The sequence below is a fragment of the Microcebus murinus genome, chromosome 29 (genome assembly GCF_040939455.1).
Source record: "Microcebus murinus isolate Inina chromosome 29, M.murinus_Inina_mat1.0, whole genome shotgun sequence".
Classification (NCBI taxonomy): Eukaryota; Metazoa; Chordata; class Mammalia; order Primates; family Cheirogaleidae; genus Microcebus; species Microcebus murinus.
Genome location: NC_134132.1, coordinates 1,111,494 through 1,134,241, shown reverse-complemented (window position 1 = coordinate 1,134,241; position 22,748 = coordinate 1,111,494). Strand labels below are relative to the sequence as shown.

The window sequence follows — 22,748 nt, the reverse complement described above, 5'->3', positions numbered from 1 at the left end:
TCTCCCTCTTCCAGAGAGAATTGGTGTCAATAAAGCATAGGTGCATCAGCAAATCATTTTTAAAGTCTCTGGACATTTATCTGCTCTTCCTAAATAACTCTTCTCTGCTAGAGTTTAGATTTGTTCATTTATTCATCACTCAGTCATGTAGAAAATATTTTCTAAGAACCAGCTGTATCTTAGAGTCTGTAGCAGGCCCTGGGATGCAGTAGTGAGCCAGGCATTACCTGAACCTGTTCACTGTTTAGTGGTGACACGAACAAATGCATAAAGACTTTCCATATAGGCCAAATGCTCTTATAAAGCTGAATATGGAAGGCAAAGGAGAGTAAATGTTTCAGCCTTGGAGAACAAAAGAAAAGGATTTCTAAGACTCTTGGAACACCTAAAAAATAAGTAGGAGTCAACCAGACGCAGAGTGGGAAAAACCATTGTATTGCATGTTCAAAGATCTGGAAGGAAAAGAAAGAATAGTATTTTCAGAGAAATTACTTACGTTAATATAACCTGAGGCTTAGACAAGTACAAGTAGGGACGGGCCTGGGAGGCAAATGATGAAGGATGTTATAAATTGGGCGACTGTAGAATGTATTATTCAAACCTGTGCACTTTTGAAAATAAAAGAGATAACACTAATAATTGTAACCTAATTTAAATAATGAAATTTGGAATCGGAACAAACTGGGACGGTCCTAGGCGAGCCAAGACATATGGCTGCCATAGTAAACCATGTAAATATTCTTTTCTTTATCCTATTGGAAATATTGAGGAACCATTAAAGGGTCTTCGGTGAGAGGCTATGAAGGTGGCAGAGTTAGACGTCATTTTACAAATGTTGTCCTTGCTGTAGCGTGGAGTGTTTATGGATTAGGGAAGGGAATGCAAAAGGGAGAAGAGAGAAGGAAGCAGATGCACTTGTTGCAACAGTCCAGGTAGGCAGTGAGGCTGCCTCTGAACTAACAACGCAATAATGGAAATGGCAAAACGCTGACGAATTGTATAGATGTTTAGTAAGTAAAATCAACACGATCTGCTGATTGGGTGTTAGAGGGTCCCGCAGTGAAGGGGACACTGCAGAGGTCGGCACGGTGCCGTGTTTCCGCGCTGTGCACACTGGTGGGCCCGCAGGATGGGCCGCGGCGGCGCTGTGTGTGGGTAGGGATTCGGGGCAGAGCCGATGGGGCATTTTGGTTGCAGGTTATTAGGCCCAGACCTAAATGATCTGAGCCGGCACAGGGAACGGCTGCAGTCAGTGCTGGAACAGAAAAGAGACCAGCAGCACCGGGTGGACTACAAGTCCACGGGGCCACGGGCTGGTTTCTAGAATATCGCAAGAGCAACGTGGGAGTGTGTGCGAACAGCGGCCGCACACCCATTTCCCCGGGCGTGGGAAAAGGGCAGGTCACAATCTCTGAGCAAGACCCTACACAGCATGGATTGAAGTCCCTCAAAGAAAGCCCAAGGTTTTACCTTCTGTCACCTGCTCACCTCCTGAGTGCGCGGATGGTGCAGAGGTGCGGTGAGGTGGGAGCAGGGGTCGGAGTGCGGCAGGGCGACCGCAGCGGTCACCGTGAGTCTGCCCTGCAGCCGGGCGGACCGCACAGAGATACCATGACCGGAAGAGCTGTGGCCGCAGGGGCTCAGCGCAGTCGGGACTTGGAGGCGAAACGGGTCAGCAGGACAGAAATTGGGCAGCATCCATGAAATCAGACCAGGTGACAGGGCGCCACGGGCCGAGTCCGGTCAAACACCCTGGAATTGCCGGGCGGTGGCTCACGCCTGCAATTCTAGCTCTCTGGGAGGCCGAGGCGGGAGGATTGCTCAGGTCAGGAGTTCGAAACTAGCCTGAGCAAGAGCAAGACCCGTCTGTACTATAAATAGAAGGAAATTAACTGGCCAACTAATATATATAGAAAAAATGAGCCGGGCGTGGTGGCGCATGCCTGTAGTCCCAGCTACTCGGGAGGCTGAGGCAGGAGGATCGCTTGAGCCCAGGAGTTTGAGGTTGCTGTGAGCGAGGCTGACGCCACGGCACTCAGTCTAGCCTGGGCAACAAAGCGAGACTCTGTCTCAAAAAAACCCAAAAATCCCTGGAATCAAAATTTGAAAGCGCGATAGTGTGGCCTGAGTCATCTGCAAGGACGTTAGAGCCCAGAGGGGAGCCCTTTGCTCCATCTCTTCACGGGCGCTCAGCCCGCCGCTGTGCCTGTCCTCCGGGCCGCGCCTGTCCTCCGGGCCGCGCCTGTCCTCCGGGCCGCGCCTGTCCTCCGGGCCGAGTCCCTCCTCGGGGCCGAGTCTCTCCTCAGGGCCGCGCCTGTCCTCCGGGCCGCGCCTGTCCTCCGGGCCGAGTCCCTCCTCGGGGCCGAGTCTCTCCTCAGGGCCGCGCCTCTCCTCCGGGCCGAGTCTCTCCTCCGGGCCGCTCCTGTCCTCCGGGCCGCGCCTCTCCTCCGGGCCGAGTCTCTCCTCCGGGCCGCTCTCCTCAGGGCCGCGCCTCTCCTCCGGGCCGAGTCTCTCCTCAGGGCCGCGCCTGTCCTCCGGGCCGCGCCTGTCCTCCGGGCCGAGTCCCTCCTCGGGGCCGAGTCTCTCCTCAGGGCCGCGCCTCTCCTCCGGGCCGAGTCTCTCCTCCGGGCCGCTCCTGTCCTCCGGGCCGCGCCTCTCCTCCGGGCCGAGTCTCTCCTCCGGGCCGCTCTCCTCAGGGCCGCGCCTCTCCTCCGGGCCGAGTCTCTCCTCAGGGCCGCGCCTGTCCTCCGGGCCGCGCCTCTCCTCCGGGCCGAGTCTCTCCTCCGGGCCGCTCTCCTCAGGGCCGCGCCTCTCCTCCGGGCCGAGTCTCTCCTCAGGGCCGCGCCTGTCCTCCGGGCCGCGCCTCTCCTCCGGGCCGAGTCTCTCCTCCGGGCCGCGCCTCTCCTCCGGGCCGAGTCTCTCCTCCGGGCCGAGTCTCTCCTCAGGGCCGCGCCTCTCCTCCGGGCCGAGTCTCTCCTCCGGGCCGCGCCTGTCCTCCGGGCCGCGCCTCTCCTCCGGGCCGAGTCTCTCCTCCGGGCCGAGTCTCTCCTCAGGGCCGCGCCTCTCCTCCGGGCCGAGTCTCTCCTCCGGGCCGCGCCTCTCCTCCGGGCCGAGTCTCTCCTCCGGGCCGCGCCTCTCCTCCGGGCCGAGTCTCTCCTCCGGGCCGAGTCTCTCCTCAGGGCCGCGCCTCTCCTCCGGGCCGAGTCTCTCCTCCGGGCCGCGCCTGTCCTCCGGGACGCGCCTCTCCTCCGGGCCGAGTCTCTCCTCCGGGCCGAGTCTCTCCTCAGGGCCGCGCCTCTCCTCCGGGCCGAGTCTCTCCTCCGGGCCGCGCCTCTCCTCCGGGCCGCGCAGGGCGGTCCGCCGCAGCTCCAGCCCCGCCACACTCCGCCTCGCCGCCCGCGCCGCCCTGCTGCCGCCCGCCCCGCCTCGGCCCTGCCCCTGCGGCTCGCAGGCAGCGCCTCCCGCCGCGCACGCGCCCGCCCACCGCTTCTCGGCGGACCGGCAAATGATGCGACCTCTGCACAGCTCAGTCTCTTCCTCTGCGGGCAAAAGAGGTGGCGACCGTGCCAAGGAACCCGACAGTTTCGAAGGAAACAAGTGACGATGTGCGAAAAGCACACAGTACGGCGCCTGCCGCACGGCACGCACTCACACGTGTGGGGTGCCATGTTAACACTCGCGCACGCACGCACACGCACACACAGCACGCACTCACACGTGTGGGGTGCCATGTTAACACTCGCGCACGCACACGCACACAGCACGCACTCACACGTGTGGGGTGCCATGTTAACACGCGCGCACACACGCACACACAGCACGCACTCACACGTGTGGGGTGCCATGTTAACGCGCGCACACACACGCACACACAGCACGCACTCACACGTGTGGTGTACCATACTAACCCGCGCACACACGCACACGGCACGCACTCAAACATGCGTGGCCATCATCGTCGCTGCTGTTGTGGAGCGTCACACCCCATGTGGTGTACGATATTAACGCGCACGCACACATACGATATTCACACACACGTGCACACACGATATTCACACACAAGCACACACGATATTCATACACAGATGCACACACACGATATTCATACACACACAATATTCACACACGCACACACGATATTCACACACGCACATACACGCTATTCATACACACACATGATATTCACATACGCACACACACGATATTCACACACACGCACATGCACACACGATATTCACACACACGCACATGCACACACGATATTCACACACACGCACATGCACACACGATATTCACACACACACTTGCACACACGATATTCACACACACGCACATGCACACACGATATTCACACACGCACTTGCACACACGATATTCACACACGCGCGCACACACCCATACACACACAAAGACCCTTGCAAGCTGGGGACTCGGTCCGCCCGTGCGCCGTGACTGGCAGAGCCCCGCCCACAGCTGTCGGCCCCAGGTTGAGTGCCTCATCGGACACACCTGGACTCAGAACTCGGGTCGTGGGGAATGTCCCGCCTTCTGCGGGCTCAGTCTGACAGCTGTCCGAGGGCGCGGCCCTGCCGCCCGGCCACGCGGGCGCTCTGGGTGGCTAGGCGGGCAGCGCCGCTCTTCTTCTCAAGACGCCCGCAAGGCGTGTTGTTTGTCGTGTCGTTTGAAAACTGGAAGGAACACCCTGCATAGAGCTTGACCCACACCAGCGGTGCATATGCGCGTCTATCCTTGTGTAGCAAGCCGTCCTAACGCTTCTGGATCAAACCATGACAATGACTGATTTTCCTCCTGTCTACAATTTCGGCCGGGCTCAGTAGGGGGCTCATCTCTGCTCCACATGACTTCAGTTGTGGCAGCTCAAAGAAGGATTGAAGGCTACACTTTCAAAAGTGGATTATTCACATGGTCTGGCAGTGGGAGGTCTGGGCTGAGCCCGACTGGGGCTGTGAACGGGGAGTCCCTGTCCCCTCCATGTGGCGAGGCTCTCCGTGTTTCCTGGACCACCTCACAGCATGGCGGCTGGGCTCTAAAGATGAACATTCTGCAAGAGAGAGACAGTTAAAAGTTGTGTCACTTCCATGACTTACCTGCAAAAGTCATACAGACACTCTGGGAGCCGAGGTGGGAGGATCACTTGAGGTCAGGAGTTCGAGACCAGCCTGAGCAAGATTCTGTCTCTACTAAACAAAATCAAAAAATTATCCACACACACCCGTAGTCCCAGCTACTCGGGAGGCTGAGTCAGGAGGATTGCTTGAGCCCAGGAATTCAAGGTTGCAGTGAGCTACAATGATGCCACTGTACTCTAGCTTGGGTGACAGAGCGAGACCCTGTCTCAAAAAAACCCCTAAAATGTCATATAGGTGTGCTTCTGCCCTACTCATTAGCCAAGCCAATCAAAAAGGTCCACTCCCTTTCAAGGAGAGGCGACATGAGTACTTGCTGTTGGTGGGAAGTGGCAAGGTCCTGAAAGAGCACATGGAGTGGGAAATAGAGGGGATGGGAAAGGTAGTGTATATGTGCATGCACATATATGTAAATATGTGATACATTTTTCATAATCGAATAGATATACTTCTGTATTTATATGTACATAGATCATATTCAATATATTTCACAGTCATATATACATGTACATACTTATATATGTACACACGTATATATGAACTATTCCAGCCCTGTATAACAACACATGTAAAACCAATCCTCCTCTGACACTGTCTGTCTCTATTTTTTCCCATAGCAATTTTAACCGCCTGGCATGTTGCATATTTATGTGTTTATTATCCATGTACCCTCCATAGAATAAAGCTCCACAGGGGCCAGAACTTTATCATATTTTATTTCCTGATATATCTGTATTACCCAGAACATCGCCTGGCACACAGTGGGGACCCGGTTTTATCTGCTGCGTGAATGTCTGTGCGCATGAGTGGGTGGAACCTCCTATACACAGATAGGGCCACTAGTGAGCCAGCGTGGTGCTGGCTCTCGGGCTACACACCGCGGCAGCAGCGAAAGGAGAGGTGCGTGGCTCTGTCTTCCACACGTGACAGAGAAAGAATGTCATCCAAGCTCCTGACACCTGCATGTGCAACCCCATGGAAAATGTAGCTCCATAGCCACTTTCCCTCTGCATTGTACTCCTCTTTCATCACCTAGCCACTGCTAGGAGCTAGGAGCAAATCCAGAGATTGGCGCACACTGTCAGACTTCACCTGCATAAGGAGTGGTTTTTTCACTGGTGCATAATAGTAATAGTCCTTAATCTGTAGCAACAACTAGCTCATCTAATCTGTGAAACTATCCAAAGGAGCAGATACTTGATTTACAGATGAAAACTGGTTCTGAGAAAGATAAAATAATTTGCTGGTCGTCAATAGTCGAGAACCACTTTGAACTGAGGCCATCCAAATCCACCTGTCCCTGTGACCTCCATCTCAGGGCTCCCCTCCTGGAAGCGCAGTGCAACTCCCTGCAGGGCCCTCTATAAAGCCGGTGGCCGGGTCCGTCTTCTAGGTATTCTACTTTAACTGGTCCTGGGTGGGCCTGGGAATAGGCAGTTTATAAAAGCTCCCCACATAAATTAATGTGCATTTGGGGTAAAAAGCACTACACATCTGAAACTGTTCCTCCATTTAAAATTATCTTTGATCTCAGCCTCTAAAATACAATAATCTAGATTGTTCTTTCCAAGATGAGGAAGGCATGAACAGGAAACTTAAGCAACTGAAAACCTTACGTACTTTTTAATATGAGTTTTGAGGCACAAGACATGGACATTAGATGTGAAGTATATTTCTTTAGCCATTCACAAATAATTAGTTGGTTTTGGATAAGATGTCATAATCTTTAATTCATTTTTTTTTTTTTGGTCTTCATGACAGATAATCTTTCTACAATATGAGATCTCTTTAATTTGCTGACGCGTTACTGTAATCTTATCTTTAGTAAACCTGGCCCACACGTTCGTAGCTACTGCAGCTCTGATTCATGAAAGGTGGCACAGTGGTCACCTGCATCATGCCACATGTGTCTCATCGGACTGCAGTGTAGGCGGCAGCAAAGATTCGTTACCTCCTTATGTAAAAGCACATCCTTCTGTGGTCTATATTCATTTCATTTTAAAAGTGAAAAAACAAGAAAGAAAACGTTGAGCTAATGGACAAGTTTGAAAAAGAATGTTATAAGGGTAAAAAAATATCTAGTCCCTAAAATAATACCTAGCATGTGGATTGAAATGTGGTAGGTGTTTGATAAGGTGAAAATGCTTATCTGAACAGCTGTCGTTTGACCAGATAAAAAGAATTAAAAGAAAGAAACACAGATCTGACCATTCTGTTTTAGCCAATGACCGGTCAGTAGCTTTGTGCTGGAAGAGTTGATAATTATTACGGAGGAAACAGCCCTGGGTATTGTGTTCAAGGATAATCACAGCTAAAAGGCTAAGTGCTTTTGCCATTTTTGAAATGTTAGCTAAAAATTTGTCAAAAAGAAAGAAAGCATGGATGTAAAATTTGCTGTGGTGATGGGTCAGGGAACAAGGTAATCTGAAACCACAATTTAAAATTAAGTTTAATCTTCTTGTCACAAAACTTAGAGAAAAGTAACTATAACGTGTGGAATTTTACTTTTCCTATTAATTATATCCACCAAGAGATAGGTAAAGTCCACCTGATAAAAATGTTTCTCCTCTGAAAAGGTAATGAGTTCTGGAAAATTCAATTGCTGGCAAATAAATGGACAGTGAAATGCAGACTCTTCTGTTCTGATATCATCAGGAATATCCACATCATCTTTCAGTGTCTTCAAAGTCGCAGTGGCTGTCCTTCCTCCTGAACTGTATCATAGGATTTTGAGTGAATACTAAGTTTTGTTGAATTAATTCCAAAATTTTCTCACTTATTCATACTCTTTAGAATATCCCTTTATTAGTCAGAAATGGAAGATGTGAATTTCAAATTTATTTTTACTACCAACATAAATTTTTAAACTTTCATTCTCATTGATAGAGTGGAACTTCAAGCTGTAGTCAAATGTGATTTCTTCATTTAGTAAGAAGTTTCATTTCCCCAAATCTATTATCTTTTACTATGTCTCTGTAAGTGTCGCCTGTCCACAGTACAGATGGTGGCGACAGGGAAGAAAGTGTCATGCTATAGTGTAAAGCACGCTGGGCGTGGATTCACAACATACAAACCCCAAACCCTCGAGTTACTCTGGATGTGAATATTGGCTTTATGCTCTATGAAGCGAGAACAAACCAGTATCTGACTATCTTCATCTGCAGGATACTCCCTTCCTGTCTTGCTAGCTTGAGATGAGGAGTGTGATGTATGTGAAACTGCTTTGAAAACCATGAATTGTTTTGTGCACATAGAGAACTATAATCGAGATCTTCTTAAATCACGGAATCTGCATCTCTTCCTGTTTGACAGCAAATCAGAAGGTAGTGCTATGTGCTATCAGCAACACAGAAGGTAGTGCTATGTGCTGTAGCACATATATCTGAGAAAGGAGTTGTAGATAAAAGTCTGATTACAAGAAACTCACTTCATCTAGTGGTCATAACAAATCATTAGCAAAACTTCCCAGCCTCTGTTATCCCATGTGTAATATTAGTAGCATATACTTGTGTGTGTAGCTTGAGGTAGATCTGCAAGGAATAGCCAGACACACTTTAGTTCTGTGCTACCAAGGAGAGACAGCCCGTTAATCCATCAAACTACGTTCCTATGAAATTCGTATGTTCTTACTTGTAGCGTTTTCATCTTACAAAAGGCTTTCTTTTTTTTTTTTTTTTTAAGACTGGGCCTAAAGCTACATTCTCTGATTATAACAGATCTCCATCCACCTCATTGTTTATTTCTCAGAGCACAGGAAACATTTATAAGATGCTTTCACTGTGTTTGTATCTAAGCCAAATGTGAGATTGTGGCTGTCTCCTGACTCAAAAACGCACTTGGCTTTTGCAAGCGGAGGCAGCACAGCGTCCCGGCTGCCGCTCACCGCTTTGCCTGGCCCCTGGCCGGGCCCTTTCCATTAGCACTCCTCCGTGGGCGTCTGTGCATGCGGTTCTATGACATCTTGCTTTTGCTTTCGAATGCCATTGCTGCTGTTTTGCCGTGCCTTCCCTAGCGGTCGAGAGCGGGCCTTCTGTCTCCTCCTAGCTCAGGCAGCGGCCGCACAGCGCGGGGTCACCCGTGCGCCCGCAGACAGTGTGGCAGCCGGCCGGACTCGGGCCGCCTGACCGAATGCTGGGGAGTGGCAAGGAAACAGGAAGAGCTAATACCTGGGGTTCCCCAAACAGGGCTCCCTCGCTCCTGCCTCTAGCCACGCCGGAGGCCGCAGGCTCTCCCAGCGCGCCCTGCAGCCCACACCGCGCTTTGATTATTTGGCTTTAGATGCCCATGATGCCCGCCCGTCTCTGCCCAGCTTTTGAATGTTTCGGCATCCTTCAAAGATGTCTCAAATGCTACCACCCGGAGGCTTTGCATTTCTTGCAAAATGTTGTCAGCAGTCTCTCCTATGAGTCCGACTCTTGATTTATAGCCCTGCTAGGTGATTTGGCACATTATCCCTTGTCTGTTCCTATTTCATTGTTTCCCTTATGGTTTGGGCCCCAATAGAGACACTCGCTTCGTAACCTGGGAAAATCATTTAACCTCATTGTGCCTGTTTTTTTCGTTCATTCAGTGAGGATTACAATGGTAGACCGACCTCAGAAAATTGTTTTAAAGATTAAATAAGTTAATATAAATAAGTACAGGCCTTAGACCAGTGTCTGGTATATAGCAAATATTATGTAAATTGTTATTTGTGACAATATTATTATACCTATCATGTGTATTATAAATCTGGGTGTACATATCTGTGTTTTATAAGAGAAATTGAACTTACCCTTCTTTATATTCCCATTGCCTAACCTAGTTTCTGATATTTAGTAGGCTCTTGATATATTTTTTAATTAAGTAAATAAAAAAATTGCTGTGGTTGTTGTAATTCTCTAAAGATTAAACTTTGGCTAAACTAAGTTGACATCACTTTAGTTTGGTGAATTTCTAAGCAGTTCAACATTTTAGTGACATTTTATTTAGTCAACATTTTATTTAAACTTCATAAAACTTCAAAATGTCCTCAGACATGGGATGTAATAATTAATTTTTTATTTATTCACTTAGCTGTTAATAAATGCAAATCCCAGGTAAAGTAACTCAGTCCTTACCTTACTAGTTTAATTACAGGATCCATCACAGTGTACAATTGTTCTAATACCTAGACAAAATGTTAATATAGAGTGTTATTAATAGAAAACTAGATGACCCAGTGTTTCAATGTTATGTTTAGATGTGCTAAAGCTAAACCATTGTTCATTTCTATAGAATTTTAAACTATTTCAGAGGCACTTTCAGACGAAATGGACAACGCTAAATCCTCTATCTTTTGCCCTGTGAATTTTGTTTTGAATTTAAAGAGACTGTTTTAAATTTACACATATCTTATTGTGAAACCATCCTTCCATCGAATGCCATGGCCTTACCTTTGGAAATGAATAGCTGTCTACATCTGGAACCAGAAAAATCCCTCTCCAAAGACATGCACAGCTACGGCTGAGGTCAATCTGCATGAGGCGAGTGTCTTTAAGCTGCACGGTCCCAGGAGTCTCTTCCAAGTTAACATGATGTCAGACACACTGATTTCCATTAGACTCATCCTGATTTGTTTTAGGCTATGGCTATGAAAATGAGGAATTATTTTGAAAAGCAACTGCAATATGTCTAATAAATCACTTGAAGTTTTGAAATGCTAAGCTGTCACTTCACAATGAGGGGGCCGTGCATTCTCGGTGGCAGAATGAAGGGGGGTGCGCTCCTGGTACAGGACCTACAGAACAAAACAGCAGCTCCCTCAGTGCCTCCGCGAGAGCCCCACAAAATAAAATGTGTCTCGTTCTCACAAGTTTAAAATTTCAGATTTCTGGGCTGAAGAAAATGATATGCTTCTTCTGAAGTGAGCTTATTGGCTTTATGGATTCTCTTCTATTTTGATTTTACATGCAGGTGTGAGGAAGTCTATTTCTTTCATAACAATGTTGTTTCTTCTACAAAAAAGTTTTCCATTGTATTTTACCTTAAATATATTGAAAATTTACTTTTAACATATCGATCTGTGCTTAGGTAAGATCTAAGAGGGCACATCCTGCAAATATACCCATCAAAGTTAAGTGTGATAGGAAAGGTCGTCAGATAACTGGTAAGAATGGAATCTGGCAAGCTGGGGGAGATGAATGTGGTGAATAATGAATGTGTATCTACATATAGAGAGAGATATAGTATATAGACTTCTGTATAATTTTGACTATCATAATTTTTCCCCACAGGAATAGTGCCCTATGAATTGTTACTTGCCCTCAGATCAAAGGCAATTTTGTGAAGAAATTTTATTTATTCTTCCACTGTGTCTTCACTGAATTTATGGTTTACCTTTTTTACCTGTTGATTTTTTCATATTTTAGCTACTATGATCACTAAGAATTGACACTTCTAATTTTGTATTTGGAAGCTAGGGATTATTTCAACCACATGAACATTCATCGGTCATAGATTTGCAACACTATGAGCTTTAAGAATCTTTCTATTTAATTTGTCAAATAAAACTTATTTTCTGATGCGTAGTAATAATAGAAACTTCAAGTGTCCTTTGTTTCATTTGTCAAATGACACTAATCTAACAACTAAAGAGTATAGTCTTCGAGGGAAATTGCTAGGTCTCTAAGTGGTATTTTATCTCTAAGTGGTTTGCTTCTGGCTTGAATTTCAGAAGCTACTTGCTCCTCTGTTTTTAGATAAATGTGATGATTACAATGCTAGTCTTTTATTATTTGGCTTGTTTTTGCACATTTGGTTCTCTTTGACCCTTACTTAAATTATCAAAGCCTCAGAAGAAAGGACAAAAAAAAAGAGAGAGAGAGAGAGAGAGAATTGGCTCTTTGCAATAGTCTACGTAAATGTAGTCCTGAGTTCCTCTTCACTAACCTCAGTCTGCCAACTTGGAAACGTAATTCCATCTATTGTTTACTTTCCATGTAGTTTTCCTCCAAATTAAAGTATGTTTTAAAAATTTGGATTGATTAGAGTATTCAAAGCACCATAATAATTTATACTTTTGACATAGCGGAATTCTGAATTTCCTCTACAGATCTTTATTAATGTTTGAGAATGGAGTTCCTATTTCATTTTGTTTACTCTGCATTTTAATTCCTATAGTATAAAAAGAAACTTTCATGGGATATTATATGAATCTGCTTTTAGGCCATATTCCTAGCTGACCTAAGGACAAACCTCAAAAGATGCAATTAGAGCTAAGATATTACACTCTTACAATGTGCCTTTAACATTTTATTTTGGGGACTCTGTATTTGCTGTTATTCATGGCTTTGGCATAACATTGGTCATTATTCTTAACATTTAGTGGGAATAATCTCTATTATTTCCATTTGAATATTATCTCAGATTCTTTAGCCTAGGACATTCATTTGAGGTAATATTTAAAACATTATAAGGTCAACTTGTTACTCTTATAGCATATGTTGCCTTCTCATCCCACAGATCACCATGTGTTTTAAAAGCTGGTGAAATCATTTAAAATCAACACTGTGGAAAGTTGGGCAAGAGTTGGGCCAATTAGAGTCTCATAAAATGATTTGGAAACCAACTGCCATGTGAAGATTGTTTTTATTCACTCCCTCAGAATCCGAATATTATGATCAGTTTGTGCAGGACCAGATGCCAAAGCCATGTGGCGCTTATATGCCACAGTCCGCAAGAAGTTCTCTTTTTATTTTATCTTTGATAATGTCTCATTTCAATCCCAATAAACATTGTGTGTTGCAAGGATTATCTATATATATAAATATTACATTGAGTATGTTTAACTAATAGATTTTATCATTTAATCTTGACCTTTCATTAGAGAAGTGAGAATCATTGTAAGCACAAAGGTAAGTTTTAAGCCAATCTCCTCACACAAAAGCAAATGAATAAGACTTTTGCCCTGATTATCTATTTCTTTATTTTCTATTTCAGCTAAAAGGACTGAGTTTGTTATAGTGAAATAAATAAAATATTGTATTCTAATCATTTTATTTGTCTTCCTCTTCCAATCAAAATGTGATGTTTTTGAGAGTGGAAATTGTATCTCTTTTTCTATTTTTAGCTTACTTTTCCTTAATAGCTAACAGAGTATTTAGAAGGTGGTTGTCCTACATAAATACTTGACAAATGAATGAAAAAAGTCAAACTCTAGCCCCAGAAAAAGAAACCATGCTTGCTGAAAAGTAGATTTTGTCTACTTTGTACAAAAGTCTATTTTGTACAATGAAGGAAATTCCAACATGTACAGATTACATTTGTTGAGCCCTTGTTAGGAAGATGTGATGTGTGTTTTTCTTACATTATTCCCACTTAACCCTACCAGCAAACTGATGACATCGATATTATTATCTACATTTGGCATGGTCTGATATTGAGGCTTAGAGTTAAGGCTCTTGCTCATGTCACACCGCTAGTAGATAACTGAGCTGTGATCTGTTCTTAAATTGACTGCACAGTCCATCTCTGTGCACCACACCGCACAGCCAAGTATTCGAGTGATTCCATCTCAGCGTGCCATGAAACTTGTCTCTGAAGCCATCATTGATTTTATTAAAGAGTTATTAATATGTCATTAGCTCTGCCATGGTTTTCAAAACAAATATGATTGTAAGTGTAAGGCATCCCAACAAGAAGCACTTGTGTTTTAGCATAAATATTTCTAAGATCCTCTTGTTCTTGAGAAAACAATATCTTCATAGCCTGATTATACAAAGTATCAATTGTACACACTATTTACAAAAGTGCTCAAATTAGTCAAAGTAGGCTATTTTTTCTTAATTTGGAAGAAGGTTCCTTTCAGACATTCTTGGGTTCCAGGTTTATTTTTTTGTGCAAATGTCATCTGGCTTAAGTTATAATAAAAAAAAAATGATTCTATTGGGTTTCCACCTCAGTACACATGCACATGCATCTATATATTTTCCCAGCGTCTCTTATTAACTCACAATGATTTTGAGCTCATAATGCCTAAGATTGTGAACAATATATAGTAATTTTTGCACGATTCTTGAAATCCTTGAAAATCATTCCTGTTATTCAATTAGTCAAAAATTCCTTGATATGGTTTAGAGAGTACTATGAATTTTTAAAAATACATTCTAAACCTACCTTATGAAATATATAGGTCAGGCAATTGGAAACAAAGAATAGCTATATTAAACAATGATTTTAATACCAAACCATAAAAATATCAATCATGTCAAACCCTCTCTAAAGCTACATGAGTTTTCATATTACCATTCAGTGAAATCCACCAAAGGGAAAATATAATGGAAATATAAAACGAGTGACTACATCAGATCACTTAAAAAATACTTAAAATATGTTTATTTTCAAAATTCCACTGGAAAACAGGGGCTGTGGTGCTTCTCTGGACATTAGTGTTTCTTTAAATAAAAAAAAAATTAATAAATTCCTTCGGGCTCTCATTGGCAAAAGTGGATGATAAACCAAGTTGGTGAAATCAGCATGGAGGTCAAACATCTTTGCATTCCAAAGCTATGATTTTAAAAGGCTCAAATATGGATGCTTCTAATTTTTATTTCTTTATTTGAAAATATTACGGGGGTACAAATATTTTTTGTTTCATGGATCTCTTTTGTTTTTCTTTTGTTTTGTTTTATTTTATCATATTATGGGGGTACAAATATTGTTAGGGTTACATATGTTGCCCCTGCCATTCCTCCTCCCGCGCCCCCCCCCAGCCTTACCAAAACATCAAGCGTGTCCTACCCCCAGGAGGTGCGCATCGCACCTATTTTGTAAGTATATGTCCTTCCCCTCCTTCCCTCTCCCATCTGCCCACCACCCAATAAAAGTTTTTTTTTTTCTGTTTTCGACCTTTGGGTTACATTGTATATCTTTGCCTTTCCCTACGAAGGGTTAGAAGTATCCCCTCCCCCCCACAACGCTAGCCACAAACCTAAGACGTGTATCTCCCCCTCCCTCAAACCCTGGTGAGCACTGTCACCATTTGAGCACCATAGTTTAATCAGTCAGTACCAATTTGATGGCGAGGAGATGTGGGGCCCATTTTCTTGATCTTGTGTCACCTCACTTTGGATAATGGGCTTAAGCTTAATCCAAGATAGCACAAACGGTGCTAGTTCACTGTCATTTCTTAGAACTGAGTAGTATTCCATTGTGAGCATGTACCAAATTTTAATTATCCACTCATGAATTGACGGCCACTTGGGTTGTTTCCATGATCTCGCAATAGTGAGTTGTGCTGCCATAGACATTCGGGTGCAGGTGTCTTTGTAATCGAATGTCTTGTGCTCTTTTGGGTAGATATATCTAGCTCTTTCTATAAGAAACGGTCTTTCTATATCTAGCTCCACATCCTCGCCAGCATTTGTTGTTTTGGGATTTCTTGATACAAGCCATTCTCACTGGTGTTAGATGGCATCTCAATGTGGTTTCGATTTCCATTTCTCTGATGATTAGAGCTGTTCAGCATTTTTTTTATATGTTTGCAGGCCATTATTCTGTCTTCTTTGGAGAAGTTTCTGTTCATTTCCATTGCCCATTTCTTGATGGAATTGTTTGATTTTTTCTTGTTTATTCTTTTAAGTTCTAGGTAGATTCTTGTTATTAGACCTTTATCAGAAGTGTAGGGAGCAAATATTTTCTCCCATTCTGTGGGTAGTCTCTTTGCTCTAATGATGGTTTCCTTAGCTGTGCAGAAACTTTTTAATTTGATGAGGTCCCATTTGTTTATTTTCGATGCAGCGGTGATTGCCTTGGGGCTCTTCTTCAAAAATTCTTTGCCTAGACCTATGTCTAATAGGGTTTTCCCAACATCTTCTAGGATTTTTAAGGTTTCATGCCTTAGGTTGAAGTCTGTTATCCATCTTGAGTGAATTTTTGTGAGAGGTGAGAGGTAGGGATCCTGTTTCAATCTTCTGCATGTAGCTATCCAGTTTTCCCAGCACCAGTTATTGAAGAGGGATTCTTTTCCCCGTTGTATATTTTTGTCTGCTTTATCAAATATTAGGTTGCCATATACTGATGGTTTTATCTCTGATATCCCAGATCTATTCCAGATATCGATGCTTCTGTTCTTGTGCAGTCCCAGGCTGATTTAACTATTATTGCTTTATAGTAAAGCTTGAAGTCAGGAAGACTGATGCCGCCCAGTTTGTTCTTCTTACTTAAGATTGCTTTGGCTATACAAGGTTACTTCTGGTTCAATACAAAGTGCCGAATTATTTTTTCTAGATCTGTAAAGAATGTTGGTGATATTTTGATGGGGATTGCATTAATTCTATAGATGACTTTAGGCAATATTGACATTTTGACGATATTGATTCTACCAATCCATAAACAAAGTAGATTTTTCCATCTGTTCAAATCATCTGCAATTTCTTTTTTTGGTGTTTCGTAGTTCTCCTTGTATAAATCTTTCATATCTTTCGTTAAGTATACTCCTAGATATTTAATTTTCCTTGGGGCTATAGTAAAGGGTATTGCATTTTTGATTTGAGTTTCTGCTTGATGGTTCTTGGCATATATGAATGCTTCTGATTTGTGTATATTGATTTTATAACCTGAAACTTTACCAAATTTATTTATTAAATCTAGGAGTCTCTTGGATGACTCCATGGGGTTTTCTAGGTATAATATCATATCATCAGTGAAGAGAGAGAGTTTGATCTCGTCTGCCCACACTTAGATGCCCTTAATACCCCTCTCTTGTCTGATTGCTATAGCTAGGACTTCGAGTACTATGTTGAATAGAAGAGGAGACCGTGGGCATCCTTGTCTAGTTCCAGATCGAAGAGGAAATGATTTCAATTTTTCCCCATTTAGGATGATATTAGCAGTGGATTTGTCATAAATGGATTTGATAAGTTTAAGGAATGAACCATCTATGCCTATTTTGTTAAGAGTTTTTACCATAAAGGTGTGTTGGACTTTATCAAATGCTTTTTCTGCATCTGTTGCCAGAATCATATGGTCTTTGTTCTTGATTTTGTTTATGAAGTGAATTGCATTTATAGACTTGCGTATGTTGAACCAGCCTTGCATCCCTGGAATAAAGCCCGCCTGGTCATGGTGAATTATTTTTTTTTATGTGCTGCTGAATTCTATTTGCTAGAATTTTATTTGGGATTTTTGCATCTGTATTCATGAGGGATATTGGTCTATAATTTTCTTTTTTTGTTACATCCTTTCCTGGCTTTGGTATCAAGATGATATTGGCTTCGTAGAATGAGTTAGGAAGGATACCATCTTTCTCAATGGTGTTGAATAGTTTCTGTAGCATATGTATGAGTTCATATTTGTATGTTTGCTAGAACTCTGAGGTGTAGCCGTCTGGTCTGGGACTTTTCCATTTGGGGAGGTTTTTAATTACTGCTTCAATTTCTGAGCTTGAGATTGGTCTATTCAGGAGATCTGTTACCTCCTGGGTGAACTTAGGGAGGTTGTATGTATCATGGATCACTTTTGTAATGCTTGAGTCCCATCTATAGATGTGCCCATCATGCAAATAGTGTTCATTGTACCCGCTAGGTAGGTTTTTTGCCCTCCCCCTGCTTGATTTCCACCGAGTTTTACTTTCCTCTGTGCACAAGTGTGCTCATCATTTACTTCCAATTTAATAGTGAGTACATGTGGTGTTTGTTTTTCCATTCCTGTGATACTTCACTTCGGAGAATGGTCTCCAGTTCCATGCAGACTGTTGCAAAAGGTATTAATTCATCGTTTTTATCGCTGGGTAGTACTCCATGGTATACGTATACCACATTTTATTAATTGGCTCATAAATTGATGGATGCTTGGGTTGATTTCACATCTTTGCAATTGTAAATTATGTTTCAACAAATATTCAAGTGCATATGTCTTTTCGATGAAAAGTTTTCTTTTCCTTTGGGTAGACACCCAATAGTGAGATTGCTGGATCAAATGCTAGGTCCACTTTTAGTCCTTTGAGGAATCTCCATACTGTTTTCCATAGGGGTTGTACTAATTTACAGCCCCATTAACAGTGTATAAATGTTCCTTTCTCTCTGCATCCATGCCAGCAGTATTGTTTTTGGACTTTTTAATAAAAGCCATTCTAACTGGGGTAAAGTGATATCTCATTGTGATTTTAATTTGAATTTCCCTGATGATAAGTGATGTTGAGCAGTATATTTATTTGCCATTTGTCTTTCTTTTGTGAAGCTTGTGTTCATTTCTTTTGCCCACTTTTTAATAGGGCTGTTTGTTTTTGTCTTGCTGACTAGCTTCAGTTCTTTGCAAATTGTGGATATTAGCCCTTTACTGGATATATGGCTTGCAAATATTTTCTCTCACTCTGTAGGTTGTCTATTTGATTGTTTACTTAGCTGTACAGTAGGTTTTTAATTTAATAAAATGTCATTTATTTATTTTCATTCTTGCCATGATTGCCATTGAGGTCTTAGTCATAAATTCTTTGCCTAGGTTGATATCTATGAATTTTTCCTAAAATTTCCTCTAGAACTCTAATGGTTTCATGCCTTAGATTTAAGCCTTTTATCCATTTTGAATTAATTTTTTTTTGAATTAATTTTTGAAAGTGGCGAGAGGTAGGGGTCCTATTTCATTCTTCTGCATGTGACTATCCAATTTTCCCAGCACCATTTATAAAACAATGCTTCTTTTCCCCAGAGTATGTTGTTGCTTTGTTGAAAATTAGTTGGTTGTAGGCAGACGATTTTATATCTGGGTTCTCTGTTCTGTTCCATTGGTCTGTGTCTCTATTTTTGTGCCAATGCCATGCTGGTTTGGTTACTATTGCTTTGCAGTATAGTTTGAAGTCTGGTAATGTGATGCCTCCACATTTGTTCTTTTTGCTTAAGATTGTAGGCTCTTTTCTGGTTCCAAACAAAGTGTGGAATTATTTTTTCTAGATCTGTGAAATATAACACTGGTAATTTGGTGGGGATTTCATTGAACTGTAAATCACTTTGGGTAGTATGGACATTTTAACAATGTTAATTCTTCTGATCCATGAGCATGATATGTTTTTCCATTTATTTGTGAACTCTGTGATTTATTTTCTCGGAGTTTCATAGTTCTCCTTGTAGAGATCTTCTACCTCCTTGATTAAGTATATTCCTAGGTATTTTATTTTCTTTGTAGCTCTTGTGGATGGTATTGAGTCTTTGATTTGACTCTCACCTTGAGTGTTATTGGTCTATAGAAATGGTACTGATTTATGTATGTTTATTTTGTATCCTGAGACTTTGCTGAAATTATTTATCAACTCCAGGAGTTTCTCGGTGGAATATTTATGGTTTTCTAGATACAAGATAATGTCATCAGCAAAGAGCAATAGTTTGACCTTCTCTTTTCTGATTTGGATACACTTTATTTTTTTTCTTTTGGCTGATTGCTCTGGCTAGGACTTCCAGCACTATGTTGAATAGAAGTGGTGACAGTGGGTTTCCTTGTCTCGTTCTAGTTTTAGTGGGAATATTTTTATCTTTTACCCATTCAATATGATGCTGGCTGTGGGTTTATCATCTATGGCTTTTATAATTCTGAGATATGTTCCTTCTATGCCTAGTTTGTTTGAGAGTTTTTATCACGAAAGGGTGCTGAATTTTTTCAAATAATTTTTCTGTGTCTATTGAGATGATTATATGGTCTTTGAGGTGAATTATATTTATTGATTTCCATATGTTGAACCATCCCTTCATCCCTGGGATTAAGCCCAGTTGGTCCTGCTAGATTAATTTTTTTTTTTTTTTGGTGTGCTATTGAATTTGGTTTGTTAGTGTTTAATTAAGGATTTTTGCATCTATAATCATAAGGGATACTGGTCTTTATTTTTCTTTTTTTCTAGTGTCTTTTTCTGGCTTTGATATCAAGGTGGTACTGGTTTCATAGGATAATTTGGGGAGGACTCCCTCCTTCTCAATATTATAGAATAATTTTTGTAGTAGGTCTTTTTTGTAGGTCTGATAGAATTCAGCTGTGAATCCATCTGGCCCATGGCTTTATTTTTGTTGTTGAGAGGATTTTTATTACTATTTCAATCTCGCTATTCATTATTGGTCTGTTCAGGAGTTCTGTTTCTTCCTGGTTGAGTCTTGGGAGCTTTTCATTTCCAAGAATTTATCCATTTTCTGTATGTTCTCTAGTTATGTGCATAAATATTTACGTAGTATTCATGGATGATGTTTTGTATTTCTGCAGTATCAGTTGTAATGTCTCCTTTTTCATTTCTGACTGAGCATATTTGGATCTTTTTTGTTCTTGGTTAATCTAGCAAGAGGTCTTTCAATTTTGTTTATATTTTCAAAGAACCAACTTTTTGTTTCATTGATCCTCTGCATTACTTTTTTGTTCTCCAATTTATCATGAAGGATGCTTCTAATTTTTAAAGGGACATTCCAAATGCACAGCACATGCCAAATCATTTCAAACACTTTTATTAAGAACACAACCATAAATCATTTGAATAGTCTCTTCAAGTTATGGTAACAAAATGTGACCTATGTTAAATGCAGCCAAGCTCCATCTCGTTCCCTAGATGCTTTGCACAGATGGAACTCTCACTGGTATTGTTTAGCTTTCTCTGTGAGCATCAGTATGCTTCATAACTGTAGACTGTACATCACCTTCAGAGATTATAAACAAACACTAGCAATTCGAAGGATAACAGTTTCTGTCCTTTCTCAGCTAATTTTGTCTTCTAATAACATATAGTGAAATTGATTTCAGAAAGACAAATAAACAGAAATACCCTTACTCAGTTTCTTTCTTGTTTTTAAAGATGGAAAGAAAACACTTCATTATTTTATTGTCTTTCACTGTATTATAATACTCGATGTAATTAAGAATATCTTTTCAACTGTAAAAGATATAGAAATGTTAAAAGAGAAGCAGTGCTCATAGTTTTTAAGAAAAAATAGTTGTGCCTAATTTTATTCAGAAGTTCTTTATTGCACCTAAATTTTATGATTATTGCTTTCTTTGCATTTTAAAGTAGTTGCAATAAGTTTCATTTTAAATCAATTTATTATTTATTATATATATTCTGTTCCCTAGTTATTCTTTTAGTACTATGTATCATTGAGCACTTATAGATGGCACAAATATATTATTGGTCTGTAACATAATAAAGTATTTAAATAAAAACTTTAAAACTACTTCTTATTTGCACAGGCATCAAATGCAGATTTATTAAGGTTAATGCATATTATTGAAAATTACATTCTTTTTTTCAGATTCAAGAAATTGGCAGAAATGATGAGCAAGAAAATGATTATGAACAGGATATTTTCTCATTTTCTACATATATTCCTTGTAAGTTTTACATATGTTATGTATATAAGTGACTTTTATGTTATGGTATATGTAACTGGAAAAGTAAGCTGAAGAGAATATGGAAAGGTAGTTAACTCAATGGCTTTTAATTTATAATATGGTAGAGATACTACTACATTATATTGCTAATTTAAATATTTGTAATAAGTTCAAGGTTTAATAATCAAATACCAATTTTTCCTACTCAAAGAGAATGCACAAGTCCTATTGCTATAAATACTCTATTTTGCAACTATATTTTTCATTTTTGATTTTTTTTTTAAACATAACCACATTCTTTGCAGACCTTAGTTTTCTCAGATATGAAATGAGATGGTTAGACTAGGACACTCTAAGATCCTCCCTGGCTCTAATAGTTGTAATTCTATTAATATATATTCTAATGTCCCAAGACTAATGCAGAGTGTTCCTACATGTATGTAACCCTGTTATGCCGGATTTCACCGGCTTGCAATGGCTTGCTCAGCGAGCGTCTCTACCAGCATGTCTGACGGGCATCTCGCACACAACATTTTTGAAAACCTGCTTCCTCCACTCCCAAACCTCTCCCCGTGCTGACTTCCCCGTCTCAGTACATGAAAACTCCGTCCTTCTTTTGTTCAAATCCTTTCAAATTATTGGATTCATCCTTGGCTTTTTTACTTTTCTCCTACCCCCTATCCAATTTGTCATACCGGACTGTTGATTCACCTTCAAAATACTGCCAGCACTTGAGCATTTCTCTCCCCTTTCATCGTTATTTATCCCAGTCTACGCTATCATCAGCTCGCCCCTGGGTTACTGCAGTGTCACGACAGAGACACGAAAGGCGGAATGTCCTGTGACGCTCAGGACAGGCTCTCCTGACAAAGGGTCATCCAGTCCAAAATGCCAGTAGTGCTACCGTGGCCAAGAAACACTACAATAGCAATGTCCCCCTTTGCTGTCCCTCATGTTCTACGCTTCATGGAGGAACTAACTACTCACTCTTCTGTTCCAGTCCCTCCCACACTTTCCCATTGTACCCATAATCCTTCTCATCACCTGCAAGTCCCTAGATAATCTTTTGGTCCCGCCTGTGACCCCTCCCTTGCTTGTTCACAGCCACAGTGCCATCCGACACATCAAGCATGCTCCTGCGCTGAGCTCCTTCCCTGCACTTCCTGCATGGACCCATGTGGTCGTTTCTTCCTTCACAACATGACCCCTCCTCTGTGATTGCTTTTAAATCCCTTTTCCTGCTTTTTTCCTTCATTGCAGTTATCAACATTTAATGTTATATTTTATTTA

General features: G+C 41.9%; 1 protein-coding gene across 4 annotated transcripts in view; it reads left to right on the top strand.

Moving 5' to 3' along the window:
• Positions 1–22,748, top strand: part of BANK1 (B cell scaffold protein with ankyrin repeats 1) — a 252,856-nt gene that overhangs the window by 190,431 nt on the left and 39,677 nt on the right. For all 4 annotated transcript variants that reach the window (XM_075998581.1, XM_075998580.1, XM_075998583.1 and 1 more), the window contains exon 8: positions 21,380–21,458. In XM_075998581.1, coding sequence (XP_075854696.1) covers positions 21,380–21,458 — 79 coding nt within the window. The remainder of the gene's footprint in view (positions 1–21,379; positions 21,459–22,748) is intronic.